The sequence below is a fragment of the Filicampus tigris genome, chromosome 22, assembly GCF_054856515.1.
Source record: "Filicampus tigris isolate MCC_2025a chromosome 22, RoL_Ftig_1.0, whole genome shotgun sequence".
NCBI classification, from domain to species: domain Eukaryota; kingdom Metazoa; phylum Chordata; class Actinopteri; order Syngnathiformes; family Syngnathidae; genus Filicampus; species Filicampus tigris.
Window position 1 is genome coordinate 3897421 of NC_141238.1, and position 26653 is coordinate 3924073.

Here is a 26653-nt window from a genome sequence, read left to right on the forward strand (position 1 = left end):
AAAGTGACTTTTGAGGGACATGTATTTATTTTCTATACTGCGTGTTAATAATCATTAAAAACGTTCACACCAATTGGCAATTTCAAGTCTCCAATACGTGTGGGAGGACATGCAAACTCCACACAGGAAGGTTTGGAGCCACGATTCGAACCCTCTACCTTTAAAATTCATACCTCATCCAGAAGCTGAAAAGTAGACCACGCAGAAGGTGTCATCTCTAAAAGTGCAGCATCGGTCATGGCCACAAGAGGGGTGTCCTTTTCCTTCTCAACTTCAGTCTCCATTTCTGGAAACTTAGATGGACAACAGAATAGATGAGTAAAAATAAGTTAATATGGAGTAAAATATCTGTAGATATCTGAACCCTAAAGTCTACAGCAACAATAAACCATTATAAACGTGTTGAATATTATGTCAACATGAAAAACTGAATAAAAGCAGAGGTTTTGATCATCTCCTGTGTTGTGGTCCTATTTTGACAAGTGGGTTTATTTATATATTTTTTCTTTTATCCCCGTGCCTCAATTAATTAAAAACATAGTTTATAATTGAAAAACACTTTAAAACTCACATTATTATTCATGTAAAAAAGACAGACTGAACTTGTCCGTTCTGACGTCAGTTTATAAGCGCTAGCATGTTCAGCTAAAGCAAAACTAGCAGCGTCGTTGTCAAATAACCTGAACGCAAAGTTGACCTACCTTGTTAACAACCTTCAACAAGTAGTACGTATCATCATAAGACAAAACAACCGCTTAACAACCGAGTGACAAACTATTGGAAATGTTCGCGAAACCGAATCAAATCACGGTTTTCACTCCGTTCAGCTGTGTGTGAAGAACTTTGGTTGTCATAGCAACGACGCTGTGCGTCCTTTACGACGCCACGGAGAGTATAACATTTAAAATTAAACTAGAAAGAAATATGAATGTATAGTTCTCCAAACTTTTTCTCATTTTGTCATCCGCTCGATTAGATATGTAAAGAACACACAATACATAAATACATTTGCTGCCTGAAATGTCCAGCAGGGGCCAGAAGATAGTAATTATTACAATTTAGGGTAGCATGCGTTGGCCAAACTCTGAGACCTTTTAAAGTGACTTTTCAGTCCGATTTACGACACAAAAGGTACCTATTCCTCGTCTGCATTTTTCATATATTAAACATGGGCAACACAGTGGACCATCCAAAATCAGATGGAACACAAGCATTCATTAAATCAATTAACTTTTGCAGAGATTCCAAATGAAACTAGAATCCTGCCCAACAATACAGGAAAGTAGGGCTCTGGGGTTCATCATGATTCTTTTTCAATTAACTATCCCCATGTTTGGTTACATAAACTCACGTTATGATTATAAACACATGTGGGAATGATCAAAGCTTCCATCGTGCGAGCGCACACAAATGTATACTGCCGCTTCCTCACTGTACAAAACAAACTCTGCCAATTTATCACCCTTCACAAGCTACAAAACCTGTCTGTGCATAAAAGTCTCCAGGTTTTCCCAACACAGTTTATCACTGAAGTTCCATAATGTACAACAGATGAAAATGATGCAAGAGGAGCTCCTAAACATGACTGAAGAGTGGGATTAGAGTATGTTCAGTAGTAATGCTGGCAGCTTTTATTTTCCACATTTTCCCCCTATAGGGATTTTGCACGGCTGCTTCCTAACACAGCTGCACCAATGACAAGTATAGCTCCGCTGTGTTTGAATTGGAGGCCAATTATGCAGCGTCAGCGCTTTCCTCAACGCCCACCACCTTCTAATAATGTGAAAAACTCAAACATTATGACAGTGGCATAAATACTGATGATGCAGTGTATGTGCTGATGACTGGCTCGAAGGGCGTAGACTGTTTTAGGGGGCACCGCGATACAAGGGGATCAATCGGCTCATAACTCAGATTTTATGATCACATGCAGGCCAGAGTCACAACAATTACGACTAGGATCCACTTTTTTATGTATATGTTGGTGCAAGCTGCAATTATAAGCATCTAAATTCAAACAAACACGCACACAGTTGTTTTTTCCATACTCCACATATCGTTGCACTTTCATCAAAGATTTTGCCCTTGAGGAAAAGTGTCTGGAGACACTTCATAAACAGATGTTTAAAGTGCCTTAAAAAGCCTGACACCATCTTTTATGGAGGCTTTGACAGAATCATTTGCACACTTTTGAAATTAATTGCTCTGTCCTTGACACATCCGACTTTATTCACAACCAAGTGTAAGGGCTGAAGAGGAGTTTAAATGAAGAATGCACACTTCATTACCTATTGAGTGTTGCGAGATGTTGATGCGGCTCTTGTATTAGATAGTTTTCCCAATGAATGTACCGTTAAAATGGTCTTTGTCTGATTTTTTTAAACAACAACAAAGTGGGATAGGCTTTCAGTCATTACTAAAATTCTGAGAATATAACGGCTTGCGGTTGAAGACTTTGACCGGGTTTAAACCGTAACTTACCGTCACAGCTTCGCAACTTCAAAATTCTGAATTTCCTGTTCCTCGCTGACGCCAAAAATACTAGTAGAGTTGGGCCTTGATGTAAGGGATTGCATTTTTTTTTACTCATCATCCAGACTTTCTCCCAAGCCTATATATATATACACACATACATATATATATATATATACACACATACATATATATATATATAAAGAGCATGGTTGGTTCATGACTTGCTAAATGTGTCAAGTGCCTTGAAATAATGTGTTGTGAATTGGCGCCACCAATGAAATAGAATCACCTTTGTTTTTAGTATCACCGTGACGACCGACGCTCAATGCTTCCCTGACCTATTTTTGTTGTTCAGTAATGAGAATAGTTACCCCCCCCCCCAAAAAAATTGGACATTGGTCAAAGGTGTTGGCCAACAGCTGTCATTGTTTCATTACGCTTAGCCAGATTTAAAACTGTAAAAACACAACTAAATTAAGTCACGTCAGACTGTGTTACGGTGTGCTTTTTTGGTTGTGTTTCTACAGTGGCAACACCTGGAAACAAAACAGTCTTAGTGTACTGTCTATTCCAGCTGAAAGTCTACATACTCAGCATCAGTTAATGACCCTCACCGTAAATGCCCCCTTCAGCAACAGCTTACTGGAACACGCTGACTCACTGTCTTTGTTCGACAGATCCTGAACTTGTAAAATTCCTGAAGCCCTTCGCTAAAGAAGCAGTTAAGTAAATACTTGCCACAAAGCAACGCATTTAATAGATTTAAAAACACGGCTGAAGGTTCAAATAAGTGGGCTGGTGTCAGACTGTGTGGCAAGTTAATTGAATCCAGACTTGACCTTTCAGCAGGTAACCATCCGAGGACACCAAACAACTGTCAAGGGAGAGTACCACCGCTTTCTTGTTTTCACTGAAGCTACAGTGAGGAGGAACACTGTCGCCTATTAAAAGCTTTTATTTTATGTCATTCAATGCTACTTTTGGAAATAATCACCAGAGAGTAAAAAGCCCAAAATAGAGCACTATGCAACAGAATAGCACAGAAATAAAACTGGCAAGTAAGACTCTAAATGAAGAGAATAAACAATATATGAATGGGAACGTTCAGATTGCGGCGGAAGAAAATAGTCCAATTAGTGCGCTGGATGGTAACAATTAACTTCATCTGTTCACCAGGCCGAGATGGCAGCCATTCATTTACATAGAACTTTGCTCCGTGTGTCTATGCATGTTTGTTATGAAGTGCTCCAGTGCTCCCCTTTCATCCCAGCCACTTCTATCTACCTTCTAAACTCCGCCCCTTTTTGGGCTGAAATGGTTAAAATTGACAGAAATGTGCATTTGTTGTTATTGCCGACTTTATGACCTGATCGTGGAAACACAATAGCCATCTGGTTTAGGAATTCAGTTATTGCTTAAGAAAGGATGACTTCACATTATGTCTGCCTGTGAGTCCAGTCAACAATAACAGATTCAATACCAGTTTGTTTTTTTTAAATTCTCATCCTTCTTCTAAACAATAGAAAATCAGCCCTTGCCAAGATTTATACAAGCAGCAACAACACATTAAAAAAAGAAAAAAAAAAAAAAAAAAAAAAAAAATCAATAAATGTGAGAACTTTTCCAAATCCAAAGAAAAGTGTCCCCAAAACTGTTTTCTTTCCTTTTGGTTTCTATTTCACTCAGTGTTCAGACCGCAGCGAGACAGACATGTAATTTTCCGTGATGGTGGTGGCATCTTGAAGAACACAGTTTTCCACTTCCTTGCATGATATTCACATTTTTCATTTCTTCTTTTCTTTTTTCAACTTGTCTGTGGTAAGAAAAACGCTGGAAATCTTTTTGAAGAGTATATGGAAGATTTTCGGCTGGGTTCTTGGAGAGGCCTTTGCATCCACAGCATAATAACAGAGAGCACAGAATGAGAGGGGTGGAAGATATGCATGTGTATAAAAGCAAATTAAGGTCCAAAAAAGAACCATAATTAGCGTAAAAAAAAATATCGACTGCTATTTGAGCACACGGACTAAAATGACTGATTTGTATCGACTGGCACCAAAAGGGTGGAGCTAAAAATGACCCATTTAGTCTTGTTGTGACACTTCCTCAAATTTGAGGACAGTGTGTCTCACACACACACACACCTTAAAAGATGATAGTCAACACACACATTTTTATTCTCAATAAGATGTTCTATGCAGGCCCACGAGTTCAAACAAGGCATTCTGATTAGTATTGCGTTTGTGGAATATGAGTTAAGCAGCAAAATCCACACGTTTTTAGCCATCTCATGGGGCGGCCATTTTGTCACTTCTGTCGACTGAACATGACATCGCAGTTGCTAAGGGCTCAGGCAACGACCAATCACAGCTCACCTGTTTTCTGAAGCTGAGCCACGATTGGTCGTGATCTCAGCCCTGAGCAACTGCGATGTCATTTTCAGCTGACAAAATGGCCGCCCCTGAACTGGCTAAAAACGGGTGTATTTACCTGCTTAACTCATTTTACACAAATGTAATATTAATCAGAATGCCGTGTTTTACACCAGTGGAGGCGCATAGAACATATTATTGACTTCCTATTTAATGGAAATCTACTTTAATGGAAATTTACTGGTACAACTGCCACGCGAGCATACCGACGCGCACTGTACGGTGCCACTTGATGCAAACGTGTCTACAAATGCCGTGAACCACACAACTTCACTTTTTAATGGCCATCTAATAAGCTCTTTCCCCGTGCAGCCTGCAGAAGTAATGACAGTACTGTACAACACGGGCACAACCACAACTTGACCACACGGCTGGAAGCAGCAGGGGTTTGGCGGTTCAAAATACAGACAACTTATGAGCATGCCGACAAGCCCGGACACATGTTTTCAATTACAAAGAAGCAAGGATGAGTGCTTGCACAGTGACGATATGCAGCTCAGGGGGTCTTATCTTGGATGACCTATGAACTCCCCCATAGTCAGTAGTGTTAGGTAATGATGTGTCTTTAAATCACGTCTGCACCAAAGTATACATGCATGTCGTGATCCAGTTATCGAACACGTCGGGGGGCTTCATGCGGAGATAAATGGTTGGGTGATGACTTAGTGGAGTGGAAAGCCCCGATACAACAGTATCACATGCAAGACAATCAATCCGCTTGTCAAGCTGGCCCAACTTTGGCTCAGTGAACTAAGTGAAAATAGCACTTCATGCTTTGACAAGAGCAAATGATTTGTCGACTGCCGGTCCTCAAACAATCTTGATCCGAGTGCACTACAGCACAGCGGCAGATAAACACAGCGGGCGGCATAGTTGGCACTGCAGCAGAGCGCGGTGACACACCACAGCCTCTAATAGTTGCTTAGTGTAGCCCCGACTACTCAAAGATAGTGTTATTTTGATATCAAGTAAGTTGGACCAGATTCTAGATTCTCGAAGGCTACAATAGTGGTAAGGGCAGGTGTGCATATGAAATAGCTGGAGACAGAATTAAGCAACAAAAATAAATGTATTAAATGTAAACAAAACTATTTACAACTTAACAGCCGGCATCTATATACATGTGGTACCATAGTTCACAATTGTAAAAAATAATACCATAGTCCTACTGAGCTCAGTAATTTTCAGTCTTTAAGTCAGTCAGTCAGTGTCCTCTTTCGTAGTCTTAGGTAGTCCTTGAAGAAGTGGTGTAATAGTGGTAGTTGGGTTTGTTACCACGTGATGTTTCTCAAAGGGTAGTGAAGAAGGTTTTCTTATCTCAGTTGGGGTTCTGGGCACAGGCTCGCCATCTCCATCGAATGATAATGAATCTTCTCAAATCTTCTTGTACAATGTCTGTACCAAGGTAAAAAACCTAGCCTGCATAACAATAATTGTATTATTGTATGTAGCTAATAAAAGTATTATCAATTTGCAGTCTTATCAGTCGCTATGGCTTCACAGTAGTTCTCAATTTCTCAAACACTGCATTCAAATATCACATTCAAAAACAGTTATTCATAGACATACATGCATGTTTTCCAAAATATCATTGTTACACATGAAATTATCCAATGCAGTAACAATAACATATTTCTCTTCAATTCCTTATCAACCCTGTTTTATGATTAACATGTATCAATCATTTGAATCAAGAAATAATTGTATGACCAACGGTTAGTTGAGTAATTCAATATTCCACTTTAAACTCACATTACATCAAAATAAGCATTTAACGTCCAAATGTCATATAATTCACCAAAAACATATTTACACATTCATTTGTCAACCTAGACCTTGCTTTAGAAATACATTTAAACAAGTACAATCAAGTTTTTACAGCAAATAAGCACTATATTAACACTCGCGATTAGCATTAGCTTAACGTTAGCTTCGCGGTAGCCTAGCATTATCATTTTTACGTCGTAGCACATGGCGACTCACCAAGACGACGTTCTAGTATGAACACGGTCGGACTGTCATGGACCCTCAGTCCCCGCTAGGATTCACACTTTTAAAATAAAACATTTCACAATTAGCATTTGAATATTGGTCACATTTACTTCGATTCTAATATGTTTCTCACTCACCGAGACGGTATATTAGCAGTGGCACTCATAAGAAATTGTCACGCAACCTTTCAGTTGGGCATCCAAGCGGAAAAGAACGAAAAATAAGGTGAACTCAAGATGGCGTCTCGAGTAGGCGGGACAACTTGACTTTGTCCAATTAGAAAGTCATTATCACCTAAGTGACATTACACAAGGGAAATTAAGTAAGGTAGAAGATGCACACTTCCTCTTACCAAAATAAATGTTTTTCAAAGTAAAATGGTGCATTGAAATAAAATATAACGTAGTATAAGTATATAATATAAGTATATAAGTAGATAAATATTGGTCTCGTCTGACCACAAAACTTTGATTCTGAAGCAGCCCATGATGTAAAACTCGCTTCACTACAGACAGTGACACTGGTGTTCCAACCGTTTCCAGTTTATAGCAGGCTTGAGACTCGGTGGTTTCCTAATCAATTTTCCTTTCGAACTTAACCATGAAATCCAGCAACCGACCCTTACTTGGAGCTGATAACAAATCCACTGACAGCTTTTTGACTCGTTTATTAGGGATGGATATTTGCTGCAATTTCCTTGATCAACTATGGGGAAAATAATTCTTAGATTAATCGTTATTTTTAAAGGGATAGGAGAATCTCCATTGCCTCCATTGTTTGACGAAAAGATTAACAATTGTCAACATCTATTGCGCATATATCAAAAGTGATACAATAAACAGCTTTGGTCCCAGCGAACCATAAAGTTGTGTTTTTTCCCCCCGCCGTGCCCCTTCTCATTGTTGCTATGCAAAAACTGTGTCTGGAAGAAACCACAGAAATGCAAGATTCTCTTTTAACTTTGATACACGGCAGACACATTTGCAAATAATTACTCCTTCCAGCTGGGAGTATTTTGGTGTCCAGTCTATATGCCGCTACCCAACAATATAGGCTGAAAATTCTGGTTCAACATGTCCTTCCCCCAGGAGCAACAGGATTCCATGAATTAGTTACCACCAAGAAGGAATGTCATCATCAGGCTCGGGCATGTGGGAATACGATCTGATATTATGGTGATGTGCACCTGGTATTGCTAAATTGATTGTTAATGTCTCTTAACGTCTGACAGAAGAAAAGGGGCGAAATTAAGAGTTCATAGTGACTTGCTCATGTTTGAAAATGAAAGCATTTTAAGGACTGAAAGGCATTTTTGCCAGGGGGCAAGGTTCAATAAGGTTGAAAACATGTCTACTTTCAACAACCCGAAACACTGTTTCCTGACACCAGTTTGTCTGGGAGGTGGAAACATCCGGCCCCGGTGACCCCACATCGCTCTCGCTCCGGGGAAAAACAGCTACATGGGCTCATTCAAAATTTGCTTTGGTTCACCAGGCAGGTTGCGGACCAGGAGGTTGTCAATTTAAATGCCTCAGTCCACTGCCTGCTAGCAATTACCGCTAGCTGGACGCTAACACTAACAATCCTCCCAACTGCAAGACACCCAAAGTGATGTAATTGACTGAATAATGTGCTGATGTTTCAAAGTGAGATTGCACCTTGTACCCTACATATATTAAGAGTTTAATTCATTTTCGCTGTTGGTTTCTCATCTCTCCATTGTCCGTCCACAGACGCATTCCTGTGCAGTTGCAAGACGACTTTTAATCACAGATAACCTGACACAAACTGACCCGCCATGATAAGCTTGTCTTTTGACTATGTAGGAGGATTTGAAAGGCTGGGAAAACAGCATCCCTGACCTAGACGGTGATTCATGCTGACTGTCTTTTTATGCGAGGGAAGAATGACTTTCTCTGCACCTCAGCTGGGGGGGACGACAGCCTATGGTCATAAAAAAAAAGGGAAGTCATACAATATGTGTTGCAGATGGTGCTATGGGATCATTCAGTTGGCTTAAATAGTTGCATCTGTGTGTGTGTGTTTCCATTCTGTGATGGACGGTGGCCAGGTACAGTAGAGAAACAAAGGACTGAGAGACAACAAAAGACAGAGCCTGGAAAGAAAATGCTTGTAGATAAAGGGAAAGAGAGCCTCACGACTTCTTGTGAAAATGATAAAACATGTGTCTCAATTCAATTCGGACTTCGTTTTTTGTTGCTATAAAGGAAAGTATTACTAACATAAATGACAACATGCAGAGGAGTAAGAAGGGAAAGGAAGCTTAAGGCTAATTAGAGGCCTGCTGCGCTTTGTGTTTACACGACTGCCAAATTTGCTACAAATAGCACGATTGCAATGAATCATTGTGACGTTTAGTTGGATTTACTAACTCCAATCCTTTCCCCACTTTTACAAAGTTTCTTTTGCAGCTTTTTTATCGGATAATTTGATACATTCCACAAATTGCTGGGTTATTCGGATAAATCCAAATCTGTATCTCATCGGCCACGCCTTGTTTGTGATTGGCTGTTTTTCTTGGGGCGCGGTGGTGTATTAAATTTTTTATTAGAGGCAAAAGATAGGGCACGAGAGGGCTGGGTTTTTACCCAGATCATTATACTTACAGTATGTACTGTCATACTGAGCGTTTTAAATTGCAAAGGCCCTTCCACTACTACAACAACAACAGGCCCAGATTTCACACTCAGTACATTTGTGAGTAAATTGAGATAAGATCATCATCATAATTTCAGTATACTGTAGTTACGTTTCGTGACATTTTTATTTCGGAAAGCGTTTCTCGTGTCAAACATGCCTCGGATCCACAGAAGTTGGGAAACAAACGTCGTCTTACGGAATGCGATGCAACTGTGCATGAAGGAGCAAGCTACCGTTCGTCCCACGACTGCTGCAAACTTACACACACTGCTTTACAGCTCGTAGTATCTAGGTCCTCCCCTTTGCTCTTTCTATTTACTCCAACCTGAGCTGCTGTAAGTGCCCTCGAGCCAATGGAAGAGTTTGGCAGTAAACAGTCCATTTCAGAGGGAGCACAATGGTGGTCCAAATATGGTGCTGTTTCACCCACTGTTGATCCACTAGAGAGAGGACGCATAACAAGGGGCGCAGGCCCATTATTATCAAATAGCCCGCGGTTTAACCCACGTGGGAGCTGCTTTGTATCAGCTGGGTAAGCAACTAGTTGTCATTGTGGTAAACAGAGACTGGAAGATGCTTTATTTGCGTTGATACCTACCTGATTGAAAGGGAACAAATTGCTGACAAAACTACATCTTAGTGTTATTATCATCCAAGGTTAAGATCTTCCTCTACGGATTTGGGAGCAAGGCTATTTTGGCGCAAACCTGTTAATATTTACATTTCTAAGGCTTTGCCGTCTACTCTGATTACATCGCAGCCGTAAACCTGAAAGTCGAAAAGATGTTGGCCCTATTCGAGCCTCGATCTGGCCAGTTTGAACGAGATCCTGGAGGTGGTGGACTGGACGTTTAGCAAGGGGGAAACCAGTGCAGACCCTCTTCTGAGTGTGTTATAGAATGACGGGTAACATTACACCACACACACACACACACACACACACACACCCACACACACACACACACAGTCCCCCAATTAGCTTGCATCTTCCCTCCCAAGAAAGAGAGCGTGGGAGAGAGAGAAAGAGAGAGAGCAAGAGAGAGAGAGAAAGAGAGAGAAAGAGAGAGAGAAAGAGAGAGAGAGAGAAAGAGAGAGAGAGAGAGAGAGTGGAGGAGCAGCCAGTTGTTCTTCACTCCCAGCTTTAAGTTTAGAGGCAGACGTCCTTGGCTAGGACGCCGCGCTCATGACAGGATTAGGAGCCGGGGACGCGGGACACACCGGTGATCTGCAGGTCCTAATTGACCCACCCCAGCCAGATTCGCTCCCTGGTCAGGTAGGACTGACATGACACTGTTGCATTCCGGTCCTGTCTGATGTACATCCTGCCACATGTTTGTCATTACAATCCCTCAAGGATTGAGGAAGAAAAAAAAAAAGCAACACTCATTCATGCTTTTTCTGGAATTGTTTTAGAAAATACTATGATAAGACAATGCATTCATCCAGTCCCTTTTTTTTTTTATCCTTTGGATGTGTGTTGTTCACATTTGAAGAATTGCACGGGAGCTTTGAAGTATGTCAATATGCTTCTCTGAAGTCTAAACGACTGACCCAATTTGCCAATGTTCAGTTCCGCTGATGTAAGCGCGTCTTGCAGACATCCCGTTGCCGCTTCGACAAGGCCAAGATCCCTTCTGTGGGGAAGGAGAAAACATTTCATGGTGGCCCGATGGAACTTGCATGATTTACTAGTCTATCCCTTGTGACGAGCGACCGATCCAGATAAGGACGGCTTGTGCGTGAGTGAGGGGGGGCAATTTTAAAGTAGTCTGAGTAATAAAGTCCGCTTAACGTTTGATGACATTATATAGGAGAATCTGGGCTCAGCTGGGCAACATCCTGTTTGTACTTCTTGACATGCGTATGAAGCTTAATGCAAATCGACATGGCGAGAGGAGGGGGGGGCATGCCCCCCATGTGAGTAAAATTCCAGCCACATGTGGTTTCACCCTGGAATTCTGCCTCGGCCAAGAGAAGGGAAGGGGAGGAAAAAGGCTTAACTTGCAAGTGTGTGTTGATTAGTTAGACTCATATAATTCGAGTCTTGCTGTTTCAGCTTTTCATTTAGGCAATGGAGACAGACTCTTTCCATTGTCTGACTTAAAACGCAGACATTTAGGGGGGTAAAAGTACCAAGGTCTTTCCAGGTGTCAAATATTCATTACCCCCTACCAGTGAGCCGCAAGCCCTGACGTGCCCATGACGACCCACGGAGTCATTGATAAATGATTTGAACGAATGCCGACTGTACAGATTTCCCGCCGACGACAAAATCCAGATGTCTGAGGGCTTTTAGTGCATAGGCGCAGCAGCCAAGACACGGGAGGGGAGGGAGGTGTTGGGGGTGAGACCAGCATATCTCCAGTATTATACATTGGCAGTCCCAACGCAAAGGAAAAACATGGAACACCTTGTTCTCTTGGGGACGTTGGCGGAAAAGAGGCGCCATGGAGGTTTGATAAAACCAATTTCACACTGCGCTCCATCACATCGGCCCCCTCCTTGTGAAAAAACTGCTTTTTTGCTCTTTGCAGAAACAAACAAATCTGTTTTCAATTAGGCACTCAGGGATCCTCGCTCTTGCTTGCAGAGTCGACATCCTCTACTGTATGTCCGTTGCAACATTTTCAGAGACATTCCCATTGGCATCTCTTTATTTTCTTAAGTGCATTCGCTGTTATTGGATTGTCAGCTTAAGGTAGAGATCATAAAGCCATTTGGTGATTTCCTGTAATTACCCCGAACATACCATTGCTTGCTATGAGAAATGCATGAGGCCCTTGTTCTCGCTCAGTTGTTTTTGCAAGCGCTCTCCTTCTGGGTCTACTTTCTTTCTTTGTGCAACAAAGTGGCCCTTGTGTCAGGAGGCTTCCCTGTGGGGATCCATGTCGTGTTTGGAGTTACTGGAGCATAAGGAGACATTTTTAGGAAGTGGCGATGCATTCGAAAGCTTTGGAGGAGGGACTGTTCAGTTGGTGCCACCTTCTAGCTCTACCATCAAGAGAAAACCCCGAGTATAAACCCCGAGCTCCTCAGAGATCTTCCGTGCTGTGCATTGTCCGAACATGGAATCGTGTTCTGCCTTGGTGGGGACTTCAAAATGATTTTCCGAGATGTAAGCACCTTCCATATGTGTTTCTTCGATTCTCAGAGTGTCTTTCCCCACACAGTTTTCCTCCTGTAGGTGGTATGTGATGATGTCGGTTCTTCGGTCTGCTGATGTCAAATGACCCATCAAAAGTCCATAGACATGTCATAGACACAGCATTCGATGGAATTTGCCTCTCCTCTTCCACAAGTCATCGGATTGTCTATGAATTCAAGTGGGCAAACTGTGCAAAGAAAGAATAGACATCTATAAATGGCCGCACATCTGCTCTGTCACTTTGTTTTCAAGCCACATCTGTAAATTGTATTGGTTTTGAAATCCATGAGTACAATTTATGACCAACTGAACTCTCCCATTTCCAATGGTTTAAGTAATCATGCTGGCCAAAGTATAACATCATAACCGTCCTCCCCGTCGCTAAGGAGTACATGCTGGCAGCGTTCCGAGCTGGCATGCTTTCTACGACCGACCATAGACGCACACAAAAATTGAAATAAATGTCTCTACAATTTGCACCTAATATAAGCAGTTAACACAAACACCCTGAAGCATGTCAACCAATCATGCTGACATGCTGAATTGACAGCCAAATATGGAATTAGCAGACATGCTGAAAGAGGGAAGAGGGTTTAAGTCTCTTGGAGGGAATCCACTTAGGTACCAAACTACAATAAATGATGACAGAAAGCTTTAAAACAGCAGCCCATAGAGGCTTTTTTCAAGGATTAAATTGGATTTTGTTAAAAAAAAAAAAAGCCACCTCAAGTCATGTAAAAATGTCATTTTGAGGACACAGAAGTATTACGCACGGTGCCATTGCGCTAACTTTCTCAGTGGTAGACAATAAGTCTGGATGATATTTTAAGCCACATCCCTGGAAACGGAAGTGACCGCAGCCCAGCGCAAAATATTGACGCACAAACGTTTTATAAGAGGCATGCTTGGGAGAATAATGCTAGCTTGCGATGGCTAATTCAGGCCGGTGTGGGCATGAGGTGAACCGCATTGGCTTTAGTGGGGAATGTATTGTGTCGCAGATGAGTTGCTGCTCAACAGCTGTGATGGCAAAACGACTCGCGCCGGTTCCGATGGCTTGGAAAAGAGTGACCGGCTATAAACGGAATTACAGTTAAAAGAGTGATAATGTTTCCATGCTGGGAAAGAGGATATGCTGAGTGACAAATGGAGGGAGTGGCTAACAAACGGTAGACCACTGAGATTAGCAGGATTATCATTTATGGCAGCAGGCAGATGAAACAGAGCGTGGGCTCCTCAGGTGTAAATGTAACCTGGACAGATAGTGTGTATAAAACCAGGAAATAACGGCACAGAGCGCCAATGGCAGTCAGTACGAAGGCTGGGTGGAACCTCATGAGAAGTCACAGGCGAGTGACGAAGCAGGGTTCAAACCTGTTGCATGTGAGGGGACAAAAAAAAAAAATGCACGCGCATATACATTCGCAGCTGTTGCTGTCTGTTGCCGGTCGATTATTCACACACAAGGATCGTCTGCACTGACGGGCTTGTTCCAGTGTGCAAGACACAGCAAGACTGTGAAGGGGGGGGGGGGGGGGGTTGCGGTTTGGTACAGTTGGAATTGACTCATAGTGGAGGCCTGCGTGTTTGTGTGTGATGCTTGGAAAAGGTTTCGGCTTCTGATTACGAAAGAGTTACTTATTTTACCGTCAACTGCAAGTCCCGTTTTTAAATGGAATCACTTAACCCCATGATTAACAACTGATCAGTCAGATCTTCGGGCTCTTAACCTGAAGACCTTTGAGATAATTCCATGCTACCTTTTGCGGAAACGATAGCTTATTCTGTTCACAGTGCATAGACCACGGCCCGGGACATAGCCATTTGGAGTGCGTGCATGACGTTTTACAACTATAGTGTTCCCTGTATTGACCTACACACAAGACCTAAATCCACTTTCTGTCCCCTTTTTCTAGCTGTGACAAACTCATCACGCCGTCTTCCGAGGTTGACCCGACTACCGTCCTCCTCCAACATGCGTCTCCTGGCCGCACTGTGCCTCTTGCTGCTCTTCCGGTCGGCCGAGCCCCGCAGAGGTCCGCGGTCTGGCGCCGCACAGAGCGGGACCGCCGAGTGGGTCCATACGCGGGGTAGGGGAAGGGCCGGTGTGGTGAGGCGCCAAACTCAGGAATGCAAGGAGTACATGGAAGCGGGAGAGAAGTACCTGGACTGCCAGGACAGGCAGTTGACCACCGTGATGCAAGACTGGCCCAAAGATATCCAGCACCTGCTGCTGGCCAGGAATAAAATCCAGGCAAGTACAAGCAGCTCTCAGGATATAAGACACGTAGCACCTGCTGCAGTCCTGATGCAAGTCACATCTTGTCTCTGGATTGGTTTCCATCCAGTCGGTGGAACTGACCTCTCACCATGACCCAAATTACAGCCAGTTTGTTGACGGCATGAACATCTGTGCACCATCACGGGGGGGGGGGGGGGGGGGGGGGGGGGGCTATGATCAAACGGAAATCTGGCCGTTTGTGCATGCGTGCTTAGCAGAATGTACTCATTCAATGAACAAGCTGATCATTATGTTTTATACGCATGTTGGATTTTAAAGGAGGTTGTTAATTAATTTTGCCCAAACTGCTGCGACAAATTTAATGTAAACAAAGTTAGCATGTCAGGACACCGAACCCCTTCGCCGCCTGTTTGCGGTTTTGCTAATTGCAACACACCGGGAATGGCTCCGGGTTGAGTGTACCTCTGCATCAAGGGAACGTTGGGATCATGGGACTGGGTTGTTTTAATTCCTGGACTGATTGTTTTCAAATGACAACAAATCCCATATCTCCTTGTTTAGGTTCTGAGGGACAATATGTTCTCCGAGTTCAGCCAACTAAAGAGCCTGGACCTCCAACAGAACGACATTTCCATGGTGGAAGACCGAGCGTTTAACGGCCTTTCCAAGCTCAGGACGCTGCTGCTGCAACACAACAGCTTGAAAACGGCCTCGGAGGAGGTCCTGCTCCCCATGCCCCGCCTTACCTACCTCCGTCTCTACGACAATCCCTGGAGCTGTCACTGCCCGTTGGACAGCCTGCTTAGGACGCTGCAGGTGCCTAGTAACCGCAACCTGGGCAATTACGCCAAGTGCGCGGAGCCCCTTTCGCTGAGGGGCCAGAAGCTGAAGAAGCTGAACGTGGACTCGTTGTGTGCAGGTGACAACCAGGTGGATGAGACTCAACCTAAGCCACCGATCAAAAAGCAAGTGGCCACATCCATGTGCCACACCTACATGTTCCCCAAACCTCTTCTGGACTGCAGCTCCAAAGGTGAGCAAGTTGATTGTCGATGAGCGCTTACCCGACATAATCCAAATCGTTGAAAATGAACGGTGAATCGGAATTTTCCGATTCAAGTCAGAACGGTGATGAAGTAGTAAATAGCATCTACGAATTTGTTTTTTAACCTCACTTGGCTGTAAGAAAGCAGTAAAGAGGCAGGCTGGAATTAGTGACGAAAAATTGGAGCGAAACAAAGAAACAGGACATCTGGTTCTCTTTGTGTCTTGGGTCATCTTTGGAGAACAGTTTCTGTGTTGTTTTTCTCCCCCAAAAGATGATGACACCTGAATTAGGTACAGCAACCTCACGCTACACTACAATTTTCCCTCAACATGGCTTTCCTCTCTTATCTCGCCTTCATGTCCTCTTCCAAACAATGCACAGGCTTTTTAGCTCGCGCTACTTCAACACAGAAGTCGTAAAGGCCCGGTCTGTCTTTAATTCAGACCCAAACAACTTTCGAATCATTTTTCACAGAGTCAAAGTCCTCACAAAGCACCATCTGTGTCGGGCAAATGGTCGAGGAAGGATGCTTAGCATATTTTCCGAGTATTTCTTCTAGAGTAGGACTGTTGAATGGGGTCTCTATCTGACTCCTGACATTGATTCCCAGCAGCTCTGCTTCATCTGGTTTACGACGCAACCTGAGTTTTGCGACTTAAAATGTTACGCAATACTGCGGTTGAGTAGAGTAAACACGCGCATTGATTTCAACTGTTAAGATCTTATGAAATTGGACGACGTTTACAAGGTAATGTGGAGGTTTTCCTCACAACCCGAAGCAATGAATGCAGAACGAATCAACTTTGAGGCCTGAATAGGCCACGGCAGCTATTAAACAGCAAGATTGTTTATCTCTTGGGACAAAAGGACCTTATTCTATCCGTCTTGCCACGTTCATACAAAGTTTGCTGTATCACTTGACAAGTAGCACTAGTCCAAGCGTGAATGGGGGAATAAGTATAGGCAGGACAAATTTGGAAACATGGTTTTCTTTCTGACACAAGACCAGAGAAATCAAACTGAAGCCCTTTTTGGATTCCTCTGCGTCCTCATTTTCCTCCAGTGTGTCTAAATGGCGCCGCCCCTGTGGTTTGAGGCCTGCTTCTCTGAGGTGAACCACAGCAAATTTCAGGCTCCACGTCATTCCCAGCACAGGGACTCAGTCAAGGCGGCTAGAGATGCGTGCAGAGACGCTCACTGTTGTTACTCAAGAACATACCGAACAGTACTTTTTAATTAGTGCCATTATTCAAAACAAGGAAAGATTCAAAGAAAAATTATCTTTCAAAGTGTCTTGGAGGGAAAAGAAAATTGAATCGAGCATGCTGAGGATGCAGCTTTTGCCAGGTAATGAGACATTTCCGGCAAGAGGTCAGTTCGGAACTGGACTGCGTGCAAGAGTTGTGAAACGGCAGGCGGGTCCTTTGGGTTCCCAGTCGAAGTGCACCGCTGACGTCTACACTCGAAAGCGATTGCCGCCTGCAGCTACTTGCGCGACCATAAAGCAAAATGTCTCGGCTGAAAAAAACTGTAATTAGCCAAAACGCGGGCCTGAATCCAAGGCGGAAAAAAAAGCAGATTGTACCGTCCAAACAATATAAAACCGTGCGCAATCACAATTTACAGAACCAGAAGTCATGCTTCTTTCATCCTCCGTAGTAGATTATGTGGATTAATGTCCACCAGTCCAAATAAATCATCGCTGTATTTAGGCTTCCTCCCATGCTTGCGGAGCACATTTGGCCAGTTAGTCCGTCTGTGAAAATCCCTTTTGACTGTCCTGAACTGAACTTCAAAATTGTGAAAAATCAACTGTAGCTCTCCCTCTCGAACGCTGCGGGCGTTGATTGAGCCGAAACCACGCCGTGCTCAGCCATTAACTGTCACTCAAATATTACTACGACAACCTGGAGAACCGGAGGCTACTTTGTCTAACATCTACACATTTGAGCCACAAAAATAGATCCGCTTAAAGCCTACAACGGCGGGAATGTATTCCGTTTTCCACGCCACAACAACAAGGCGCTCTAAAGCAGCTACGGCAGCTCAAAGCAGTCCACGCGCTGGCTGTCATGTCGACCTTTTTTTTTTTTTCTTCTTCTTCTTTTTCTCCTCTTCTTGCTTTTTTTCCTTCCTCTGCGTCGCAGCTGTGCACTCACAGCAGACAATGAGGTGCTCTAAAAAGGCAACGCCAGACTCCAAATTGAGGCACTGGGGCACCGTTTGTAACTTTGGACAAATAAAATGAGGAAAATTGAAAAACAGCCAATTTCCACAACAGCAAAACTTAAAATATTTTGTTGAATTGCCCAACTTAAAAACGCTATCATTGTTTGTTGCCTTAAAAGTTTGAGGTTACGTATTGTAGTTTTTAGTCTTTGCACGTTTTGAGCGTTTTCGAAATCTTTTTCAATGCAAACTGGATTTTTATGTTAAGAGCCTTTCATCAAACTACTTTCAGTGAAGTATCCAGTGTAGGAAATTATATCTGTCCTCGACCACAGCTTCTCTCTTGGACAGCGAGAATTTGTGTGTTTGGTCCGAATGACACAGAGCCAGTCCCAGAGTCATTTTGCATCGAGATGTGCCAAACACTTTCCAGCTGTCATCTGCAAATAGGCTCCGAAAAGGCTGCAGACACACACTCGGGGGGGGGGGGGGGGGGGGGGGGGGGAGTGGGATTCCCTTTCGATTGCAAGTCTGTGGAGAAGCATGAAATGTTACCTTAAAAGTCTGCTCCTGCAATAACAACAAACATTCGAGGTGCATTTCTGTATCCAAACTTAGCTTTACGGCACCGCGTCGCCATGATAGCAGCTTACAACATCTGTGTCGGTTAAGTCTGCCTATAAAGGCTGCAACATCTGCGCTGTAAAAAACGTTCACGAGCATTCTCGGACTAAATTACAGCGTCCGTGTAGGAAACAAAGATGAAACTGCAGCTCCACAATGCAAGTATGATTACATCCGCTCACCTGCGACTAGTTTACTACAAAGACATTCGGCCATGTTTAATTTGATGCCGCAAACACTGAGGAGGCCATAAAAATTCAAACCAGCTTTTGGAATATTTTGGGGTCATTTCCTCCAAAGCTTGACAGCCCAACGTGCACCACACTTCTGGTTCTGTTTATAAAGTGTGAAGATGATGCAGAAATTTTCAAATGATTCTTGAGACAACAAAATCTCAACCAGCCCAACATTACAATAGTGTTAGAACGTTGACACAATTACCGTATGTCCGGCGTGTGGGAATCGATGGTTCATGGATTAAAGACCAATCAGAGGGGAAATGTGTGAGTGTGGACCTTGGACACGCATTGAGACACTTGTGTTTGTTGTAGATTAAAAAAAAAAAAAAAGGGAAAATGTTGCGCACAACCCCCGCAACATCTTGAAAATAGCTAGACTCTGACAAATCGGATCTTCGGGGGCTCCCGTTGACTCCGAGGTGACCAGTGGGAACTTTGCGATTTTAGAGATGGACAAAACAGATGCAAAGAAGCCAGGTCGATGCGAAACATGCTCAAGTGTTCTTGACAACAAACTAGCATCGGCGTTACGATAATCATAACCCTCGAAGCGACGGATATTTGAAAACAAAGGGTGCCGCAACACATGTAGACAGACAAAATAATACTTTGCAGTTTATTTTCTTTATCCTCTGCAAAAAGGATAACGCTTACTAGGGAGCTCTGCACCTCACCATTTATATCTGTTTGTCTGTATTATAATGCCCCCTGGTGGCCACGGCACGCACACTAGAAGGAGGCCCATTGAATTAATGCATGAAATCATGATGCAAAGTTCTTTACATTGTATTTAAATATGTTAGTATAAAGACAAATAATGTAGAGTGCTTTTGGGTGGCTAGAACGGATTAATGGCATTTCCATGCATTGAAATGGGAAGGACTTGAAGTGTTTTGAGTTCCAAGCGCGTTCAAGGAATAAATTAAACTCTTAAGTCAAGGCAACACTGTATGTTGAAGCATGCATATCAACTGAAAGGCTACCATATTTGTACACGAGGGAGGAGCTCAGTTTAGCCTGGGTTGTTTGTGGAAGTTACGGAGAGTTTGACTTTTTTTTTTTTTTTATATCAACTGTCAGCCATTTACTTTTAAGAGTACTGTAAGATGTGTTTAACATGCAATATTAAGTGTTTTGGAATCATAATTTATAGTGTAAACTAATAATATAGGCAATTGTAAACATTCGGGGTGTCTGTTTCTCGTGGTTTTTCGCTATTCACGACGAGGGCTCAGTCGCTATTTACTGCAACCTGCCACAACACGCAAATGCACAAATCATACTCGTGCACGACTTGTATCCTCTCCGGCCAACTTACTCCGATAAATGAAGTGACGGCTCCTCCTTTTTTTGGCAGGTTTGAGCAACGTCCCGTCCGACCTGCCTTCAGACATCGTGAAGATGGATTTGTCCGGCAACAATATCAAACATCTCAGGCCCAAGCAGTTCCTACACTCCAAAGACCTCAAGCTGCTCAACCTCAGCAGCACAAGCCTGAACCAACTAGACACAGGTGCCAGTTCAAAACACAACATTGCAAGACACAATAAGATGCTCCTATAAAAAAATAATTAAAAAAAAAAAAAAAATCCCACTTTCTATTAATATCCACTATAATTAAAAAGATCAAGCACGCCAAAGCGCGACAAATGATCTTGATCCTCCAGCATGTGTCTCTGATTGCGCTAATGGATCGCCGAGAGGCTCAAAGCTAACGACGTCTGCGGCGCGGAAATGAAAGTCTTAACAAATCCCTGTAGTTGTATTCGTTAGTGCGTCTGTGTAAATAATCTCACCACGGGCTTTCTCCCTGAGGTATTTGGACTCAATGTGTGGTCGTTTCGGCCTGTTTAATGTCAAATTCTCATCATATATACATTTTAAGTAGACATTTTGCAGGTTCACTTGGGGCTGCTCGATTATGGGAAAAAATATGAATCAGGGTTATTTTGGCAATAATTGAAATCGCGATTATTCAAACGATCATTTATTTTTGGGTGCAAATCAAGAAAATGTTTAAATGTAAAAAAATATGAAGACAAATACATGTAAGTAAGTTCTTTTTGGACCGAATTAGTTATATATATATATATATATATATATATATATATATTTTTTTTTTTTTTTTTTTTTAAAGCTGCAAATGTTTAAATTCAAGTATAATTTCCTTGCGTAAACAAACACAGTGTGTTGGATATAAATGAATATTAATCGTTTTCTACGATGATGCCAATTCAAATTTGAATTTCGATTGATTGCACAGCCCTAGGTCCACTGATATAAAAGAACACCATCTATCTTCAACATATGAGGTTTGATACGCCGGTGAAACTCGATATTTCCTTGAAATACTCCAATGCCAGCTTGACACTCTATTTCAGTATCCGGGGAAATGCCCGAGACAGTTTGGGAAGGTCGTGGTCAAGCGAGCCAGAGATAAAACAGGACGTCTCCCTCATCCTCTTCCATTATTTCTTTAAGTGTTCAATTATTTTTAAACATATGGTTACCCCCGGTCTTCCTGTTTCCCTCCCCTTCGAGATCAAAGCTAAACTCGAGGCCAGCGGAGCACAGCAGGAAACGCTTGGAAATGTCTCATTCCAATCGCTCGCTTCCTTCCCGTCAGCGTACGAGACCCTCCATTGACTCGCGTTCATTTCCTGTGAGGGACAACAGGGGACTCCTCGCGCCACATGCGGGCAAATGGATCGCACCGATATTGCACTGGAACACCAGGGCTCTTCAACCTTTTAATTTAGCCGACTTATTTACATCAGGGAGGAGCTACGTTTAGCCAGGGTTGTTAGCAGAAGTAGATAAGTGAGTCTGAATGGGGCCAAACTATTTGACCAAGTATTTTGTTCTCCTCCCAGGTGCATTCGCAGGACTGCTGTACCTCCGCGAGCTGGATCTGTCCAACAACAGCCTCCACTACTTCCAGTACGGCGTCCTGGAGGACCTCTACTTCCTGCGCAAGCTGTCGCTGGGCAACAACCCATGGATCTGCGACTACAACATCCACTACTTGATCTACTGGCTCAAGTTGCACCCCGGCGTTTTCCACACGGGCCTCACCTGCGCAGAGCCGCGGGAGTTCCGGGGCTGGCGCGTGGCCGACTACGTCAAGACCTACAACGGGGAGTGTCCAAAGGATATACAGATAGGCGGGGGAAACGGGTCACAAGGGGGGTCGGAGAATGAGGCGCAAGAGCTGGTGGCGGAGACGGAGGAAGGGGTCCGGCCGAGGCCCCTGAAAGAGCCCAAGATGAAAAAGTTTGAGATCATCAGGTTGAGTTAATCTAGAGGCAGATTGGTGGTCTGTGCGCAGGTTGATTCAGTCTGGGATCAGGCTGAAGAATGATCACAGGTTGACTCAGTGATTTTATGTTTTGAAAGGGAAAAAAATGGTACGTTTTCGTCCTCGTTTTTTTTTTTTTTTTTTAATTCATGTAAATAAGAACGGGAAGTCTTTTAAGGGGCATCTGAATTGTTAGAAGGGATGCTTACTTGTCACATTGCTGTGCTTAGTCATTAGTTTATGCAACATTTTTCCTTGTATTCCAATCCAAACACCGCCCCCAGCTGCTCAAAACTATGAACTACAGGTGCTTTATCTCTCAAATACTTTTCTTTTTGTACTGGTGAATGAATGAATGAATGGTTCTTTGGAAATAAAAATGTGTCTATTTTTTCTGGGATTTTTTTTCAACAGGCAAAACATATGGTCAGGTAGATTTTAGATTCAAGAATAGAAGAGCAAGAATACATTTCAACATTATTATCATGAACAAGTTTTTCGTATTTTCTGAAACAAGTGAGAACATGACATAGACCAAGGTGACACTTATAAGTAATGACTAAATTAACCTATTAAATTTGCTATTTAATCACAATTAAGTAAGTTATAAACAAAAGAAATCAACTTATCAACATTAACTATTGCACTTCGAAAACATTTTAAATCACACAAACACTGTTTCACTGCCTAAAAGAAATGCTCAGTAAAGGACGTTTTTAAATAATAGTGGAAGGTGAAACAGTCAATCTGTCAGTCACATCTACCAACCAAATAGGTCAATAAGTGGGTGTGGCTTAACTCACCGTTAAACTTGGCATGCAGGTAGCGTCTCACGTGTTGTGAGTCAGCATGGAGAAACGTTAAAAACATCCTTTGTATTGACGCAAAACTAGTCTCTTTACTTGATGGAGAAATGTTATCAAGCTCTAACAAAAGCCAAACTGTCAATGAGTCAGAATCCCTGTAAGGGAAACAGAAATACAAACGAGGCACTTCGTCAATGACGCCGAAGTCCCGCGAGGGGGTGCAGTTTTCGACAAGGGTGCTAGTTTCGGCACAACGCCGGCCCGGGCAGGATCGGCAAACAGACTGCAACCCACCCACTCGCACCAAACGGGGAAAATGACAAGCCTCGAAGCGGAGGGATTACTTCCACCTGCAGCGGTGTGGGCGAGCCGGGCGGCGGCAGACGCGTCAGGTTAACGGGTACCAACACCTCAGGGCGGCCATGCATCCATGTTTCAGAAAATTCAATTTAATTTGTTAAATGAACACATTTTGAACTCTTACAAAAAAACAGTCATTTTCACCTTTACGCAGGACTGTCAGATGCCGTGTTTTTAAGATTTTTTTTTTTTTTTGTGTAACCATTCATATTACATTATAAATGCGACCTCGGTCTCTTTTCTTGTGTGAACATAATTGCGCCCCTAAAGTGACCCACATCCGCGGTCGACGTACGCCACTGACGACGTTGTGTTTACCGGGTGGTGCAGCGTGTCGGGGCATTTCGACAGTGCATGGAACGATTCGGTCAGAGGTCGAAATACAGTATTTGGGGGAAATGATGAGGCGAGGCTTTTTCGATCTCATCACATGGAGATGTCACTAAAGCTGACGTCACGTGATAACCGCGAGTAAAAAAAATGAGCCGATAGAGCCGTGGCTAAATTACGACTATCAACCATTAATGTCCACTTTGTGTTTCACGCTTCACGTGGAATTAAATTAAAGTCAATAAAAAACACTGTCAGCATTGATCCCTCCGCCAGCGCGGAGGGCATTTTGGGCTCCTGACGTCAGTGTCGAATGCGTGCGACCTGGAGGTTCAGACTGTTCCAATAGGTATCCAATATAGCACCACATATGAAAGTGGCCAAAAACTTTGACTACTAAGAAAACACGATGCACCTTTTTGAGACAAATAACATGCACTTCAATCAGACACTTATAATTCATTTTCCCAAGCCACGCAGAGCCGCAACATAAAGAGGAAGGAGCCGCATGCGGCTCCCGAGCGGGTTGCCGACCCCTGGGTTAGCCAATCAATTGGTGTTCAGTCTGCTTTCAGTAACAGCTGCATTATTGTATTGTCTTGAACTTCTAAAAAATAATGTGAAAAATAATACTAAATAATAATACAACAAAATATATAAATAAATTGAATGGTTAAAAAACAGCCATTTGAGTCATTTATAGTAAAGTTCACAAACAGTAAAAAGTTCGGTCATCTGAGCTCTAATGAGACACTTGAGGTAAAACGCGAGAGGTTATTGATCAGAGAAATTGGTCAAACATTATTCGAACTCTGTCAGTAATTTTTTTTTTTTACGAATCAATTCATTAATCCATTTATTATTATTATTATTATTATTATTACTATTATTATTATTATTACAAATAAACTCAACAGGTCCTTTTGTAAAATCCAATTCCTCAAGTTTCTACTTGTTTTCGACAAATGATCATGCGCTTTTGCTTGGGGACATACTATCATTCCCTATAGTTTGAGCAAAAACATAAAAGGTTTAAACTGTACTGTTATTAAATCAAGATAGAATTGTGAACCTGTTGTGACATTGTAAACATATTTCCGTGTGATGTGACGCGGCAGCGCTGATCTGATATTTTGGTCACGTCTAGGAAGCCCTGGAGGAGTTTGAGACTGCGCAACCACGGAGCATAAAGTTGCATGTCGGCCCTCGTCTGCATGGGCCCAAAAACACAGCACGGACCGTCACATCCATCCGCGCCCATGCAGCGCGACAATCAGACGGCAAACCAACCACTCGCACCAAACGGGGAAAATGACAAGCCTCGAGGCGGAGGGATTACTTCCACCTGCACCGCGATGTGGGCGAGCCGGGCGGCCGCAGACGCTTCAGGTTGACGGGTACCTACCTCTCTGTGACAGGGCAGCCTGGAGCTTTGGAGGGGTGCTGCCACCTTTTGGACTTCTGCAGGTGCGGGCCGCTCGGTTGACACATTGACCCGATTTATCGCTGCAAGCGCTGAAGGAAAGAAAAAAACAACCTCTTAGGTTTTGTTTTGTTGCCGGTCTCATCAGCTACTAGCGGGGCAACGCACTATTCTCTACAGGACGGTCACATTGAAGAATGGAACAAAGAGCGATCGTATTTCAGTCGAGAATTTTACCTGTGACAAAGTGATCCGAGCAAATTCAAACATAGTCTTAGGTAGGCTGGCTCTGTTTATTGCAGCCAGCAACAGTCGTCTTCGTCTTTCACTTTTTTTTTTCTGGGCGTGAAATCCCTGATTTGTGATCATTTTCGGGAGTCAGTTGAATCCCTATCCGCCTTTTCCCCTTCGATTTGTAGAACCAACACCAACAATAAGCATGCTAAACGTCCTTCTTGCTTCGCTGAACAATAACATGTGACGCAAATAAAAAAATACTAATAAATGCTGGGCAACCCGGACCACCCCCTCCAGGGCACCCTAACAGCACTCCACAGCACCTTCAGTGACAGACTGTTACACCCTCGCTGTGCAAAGGAGAGATTCCGCCGTTCCTTCTTGCCTGCTGCTGTCAGACTCTTTAACAAGAACATTGTGTAGTCTCTACAAACTGGCGGTCATTAGTGCAATTGTGCAGTCCTGCACCTGAGCTCATATCGTGCAATACCCAATATTCCCCACTACTGTAATACCGTGCAATACTCAACATTCCCCACTACTGTTAGTCTAGTTTTATTTTTATCCAATGCTGTTCCTTACATTTCACTACAGCACTGCAGCACTGTCACTTAGAGTATTTTTTCCTCTGTACTATGTACAGGCCGAAATGAGTGTTCCTCATATTTTTTATGTAGATGTAGGTTGGTGTGTATACACATGTGTATATACACGTGTTACTGCGTATATCTACATAGGTTTGATTCTAAATGTTTGCCGTCAATGTTATACATTAATGGCCACATTATGCCGCCGCCCCTGTGTGACCTATATCTTTGCTACTGTAACAATGAAAATTTCCCCACTGTGGGATCAATAAAGGCATTCTTATATTATCTTAAATAATAATAATAATAATAATAATAATAATAATAATAATAATAATTATTATTATTATTATTATTATTATTATTATTGTTGTTATTATTGTTATTATGACGCACGTGGTAACGGAGCGTGACATTCCAAATTGGAAGCGGGCAGTGCATTCTGGGTAATGAAAACATGAGGCTTTTGCAGAAATGTTTGTTTTCCAAATTTTTCAAATTAGAGATGCAAATGCATTTCCTGAATTATTTATTTGGTGCTGATTCCGAATCTGCCGTCGTTTATTAATAACCCCAATTTTTAAA

General features: G+C 42.8%; 2 protein-coding genes across 7 annotated transcripts in view; one reads left to right on the forward strand and one right to left on the reverse strand.

Annotated features, from left to right (window-relative positions):
• The window catches only part of ccdc146 (coiled-coil domain containing 146), a 71188-nt gene that overhangs the window by 44318 nt on the left and 217 nt on the right, over positions 1-26653 (reverse strand). For 2 of the 6 annotated variants that reach the window (XM_086022015.1, XM_086022014.1), the window contains exons 1-4: positions 7037-7135; positions 6891-6957; positions 6225-6326; positions 174-294 (exon numbers count right to left, since the gene is read on the reverse strand). In XM_086022015.1, coding sequence (XP_085878141.1) covers positions 174-294; positions 6225-6262 — 159 coding nt within the window. In that variant the 5' untranslated portion in view covers positions 6263-6326; positions 6891-6957; positions 7037-7135. Of the gene's footprint in view, positions 1-173; positions 295-701; positions 4362-6224; positions 6327-6890; positions 6958-7036; positions 7136-25226; positions 25337-26653 lie in introns of those variants that run through there. The other 4 variants (XM_086022018.1, XM_086022020.1, XM_086022016.1 and 1 more) reach the window with 3 other exon arrangements.
• On the forward strand, positions 10685-22673 carry lrrc17 (leucine rich repeat containing 17). The gene is made up of 5 exons (XM_086022031.1): positions 10685-10833; positions 14622-14959; positions 15509-15980; positions 20385-20540; positions 21901-22673. Exons 2-5 carry the CDS (start codon positions 14681-14683, stop codon positions 22323-22325), a joined length of 1332 nt encoding a protein of 443 aa, XP_085878157.1. The 5' UTR covers positions 10685-10833; positions 14622-14680; the 3' UTR covers positions 22326-22673.

Excerpts from the sequence above, each read along its gene's own strand:
- lrrc17 (XM_086022031.1), top strand. The coding sequence starts at position 14,681 with ATGCGTCTCCTGGCCGCACTGTGCCTCTTGCTGCTCTTCCGGTCGGCC. Across the intron at positions 14,960-15,508 it reads TGGCCAGGAATAAAATCCAG|GTTCTGAGGGACAATATGTT; the intron begins GCAAGTACAAGC and ends CTCCTTGTTTAG. Across the intron at positions 15,981-20,384 it reads TCTGGACTGCAGCTCCAAAG|GTTTGAGCAACGTCCCGTCC; the intron begins GTGAGCAAGTTG and ends TTTTTTTGGCAG.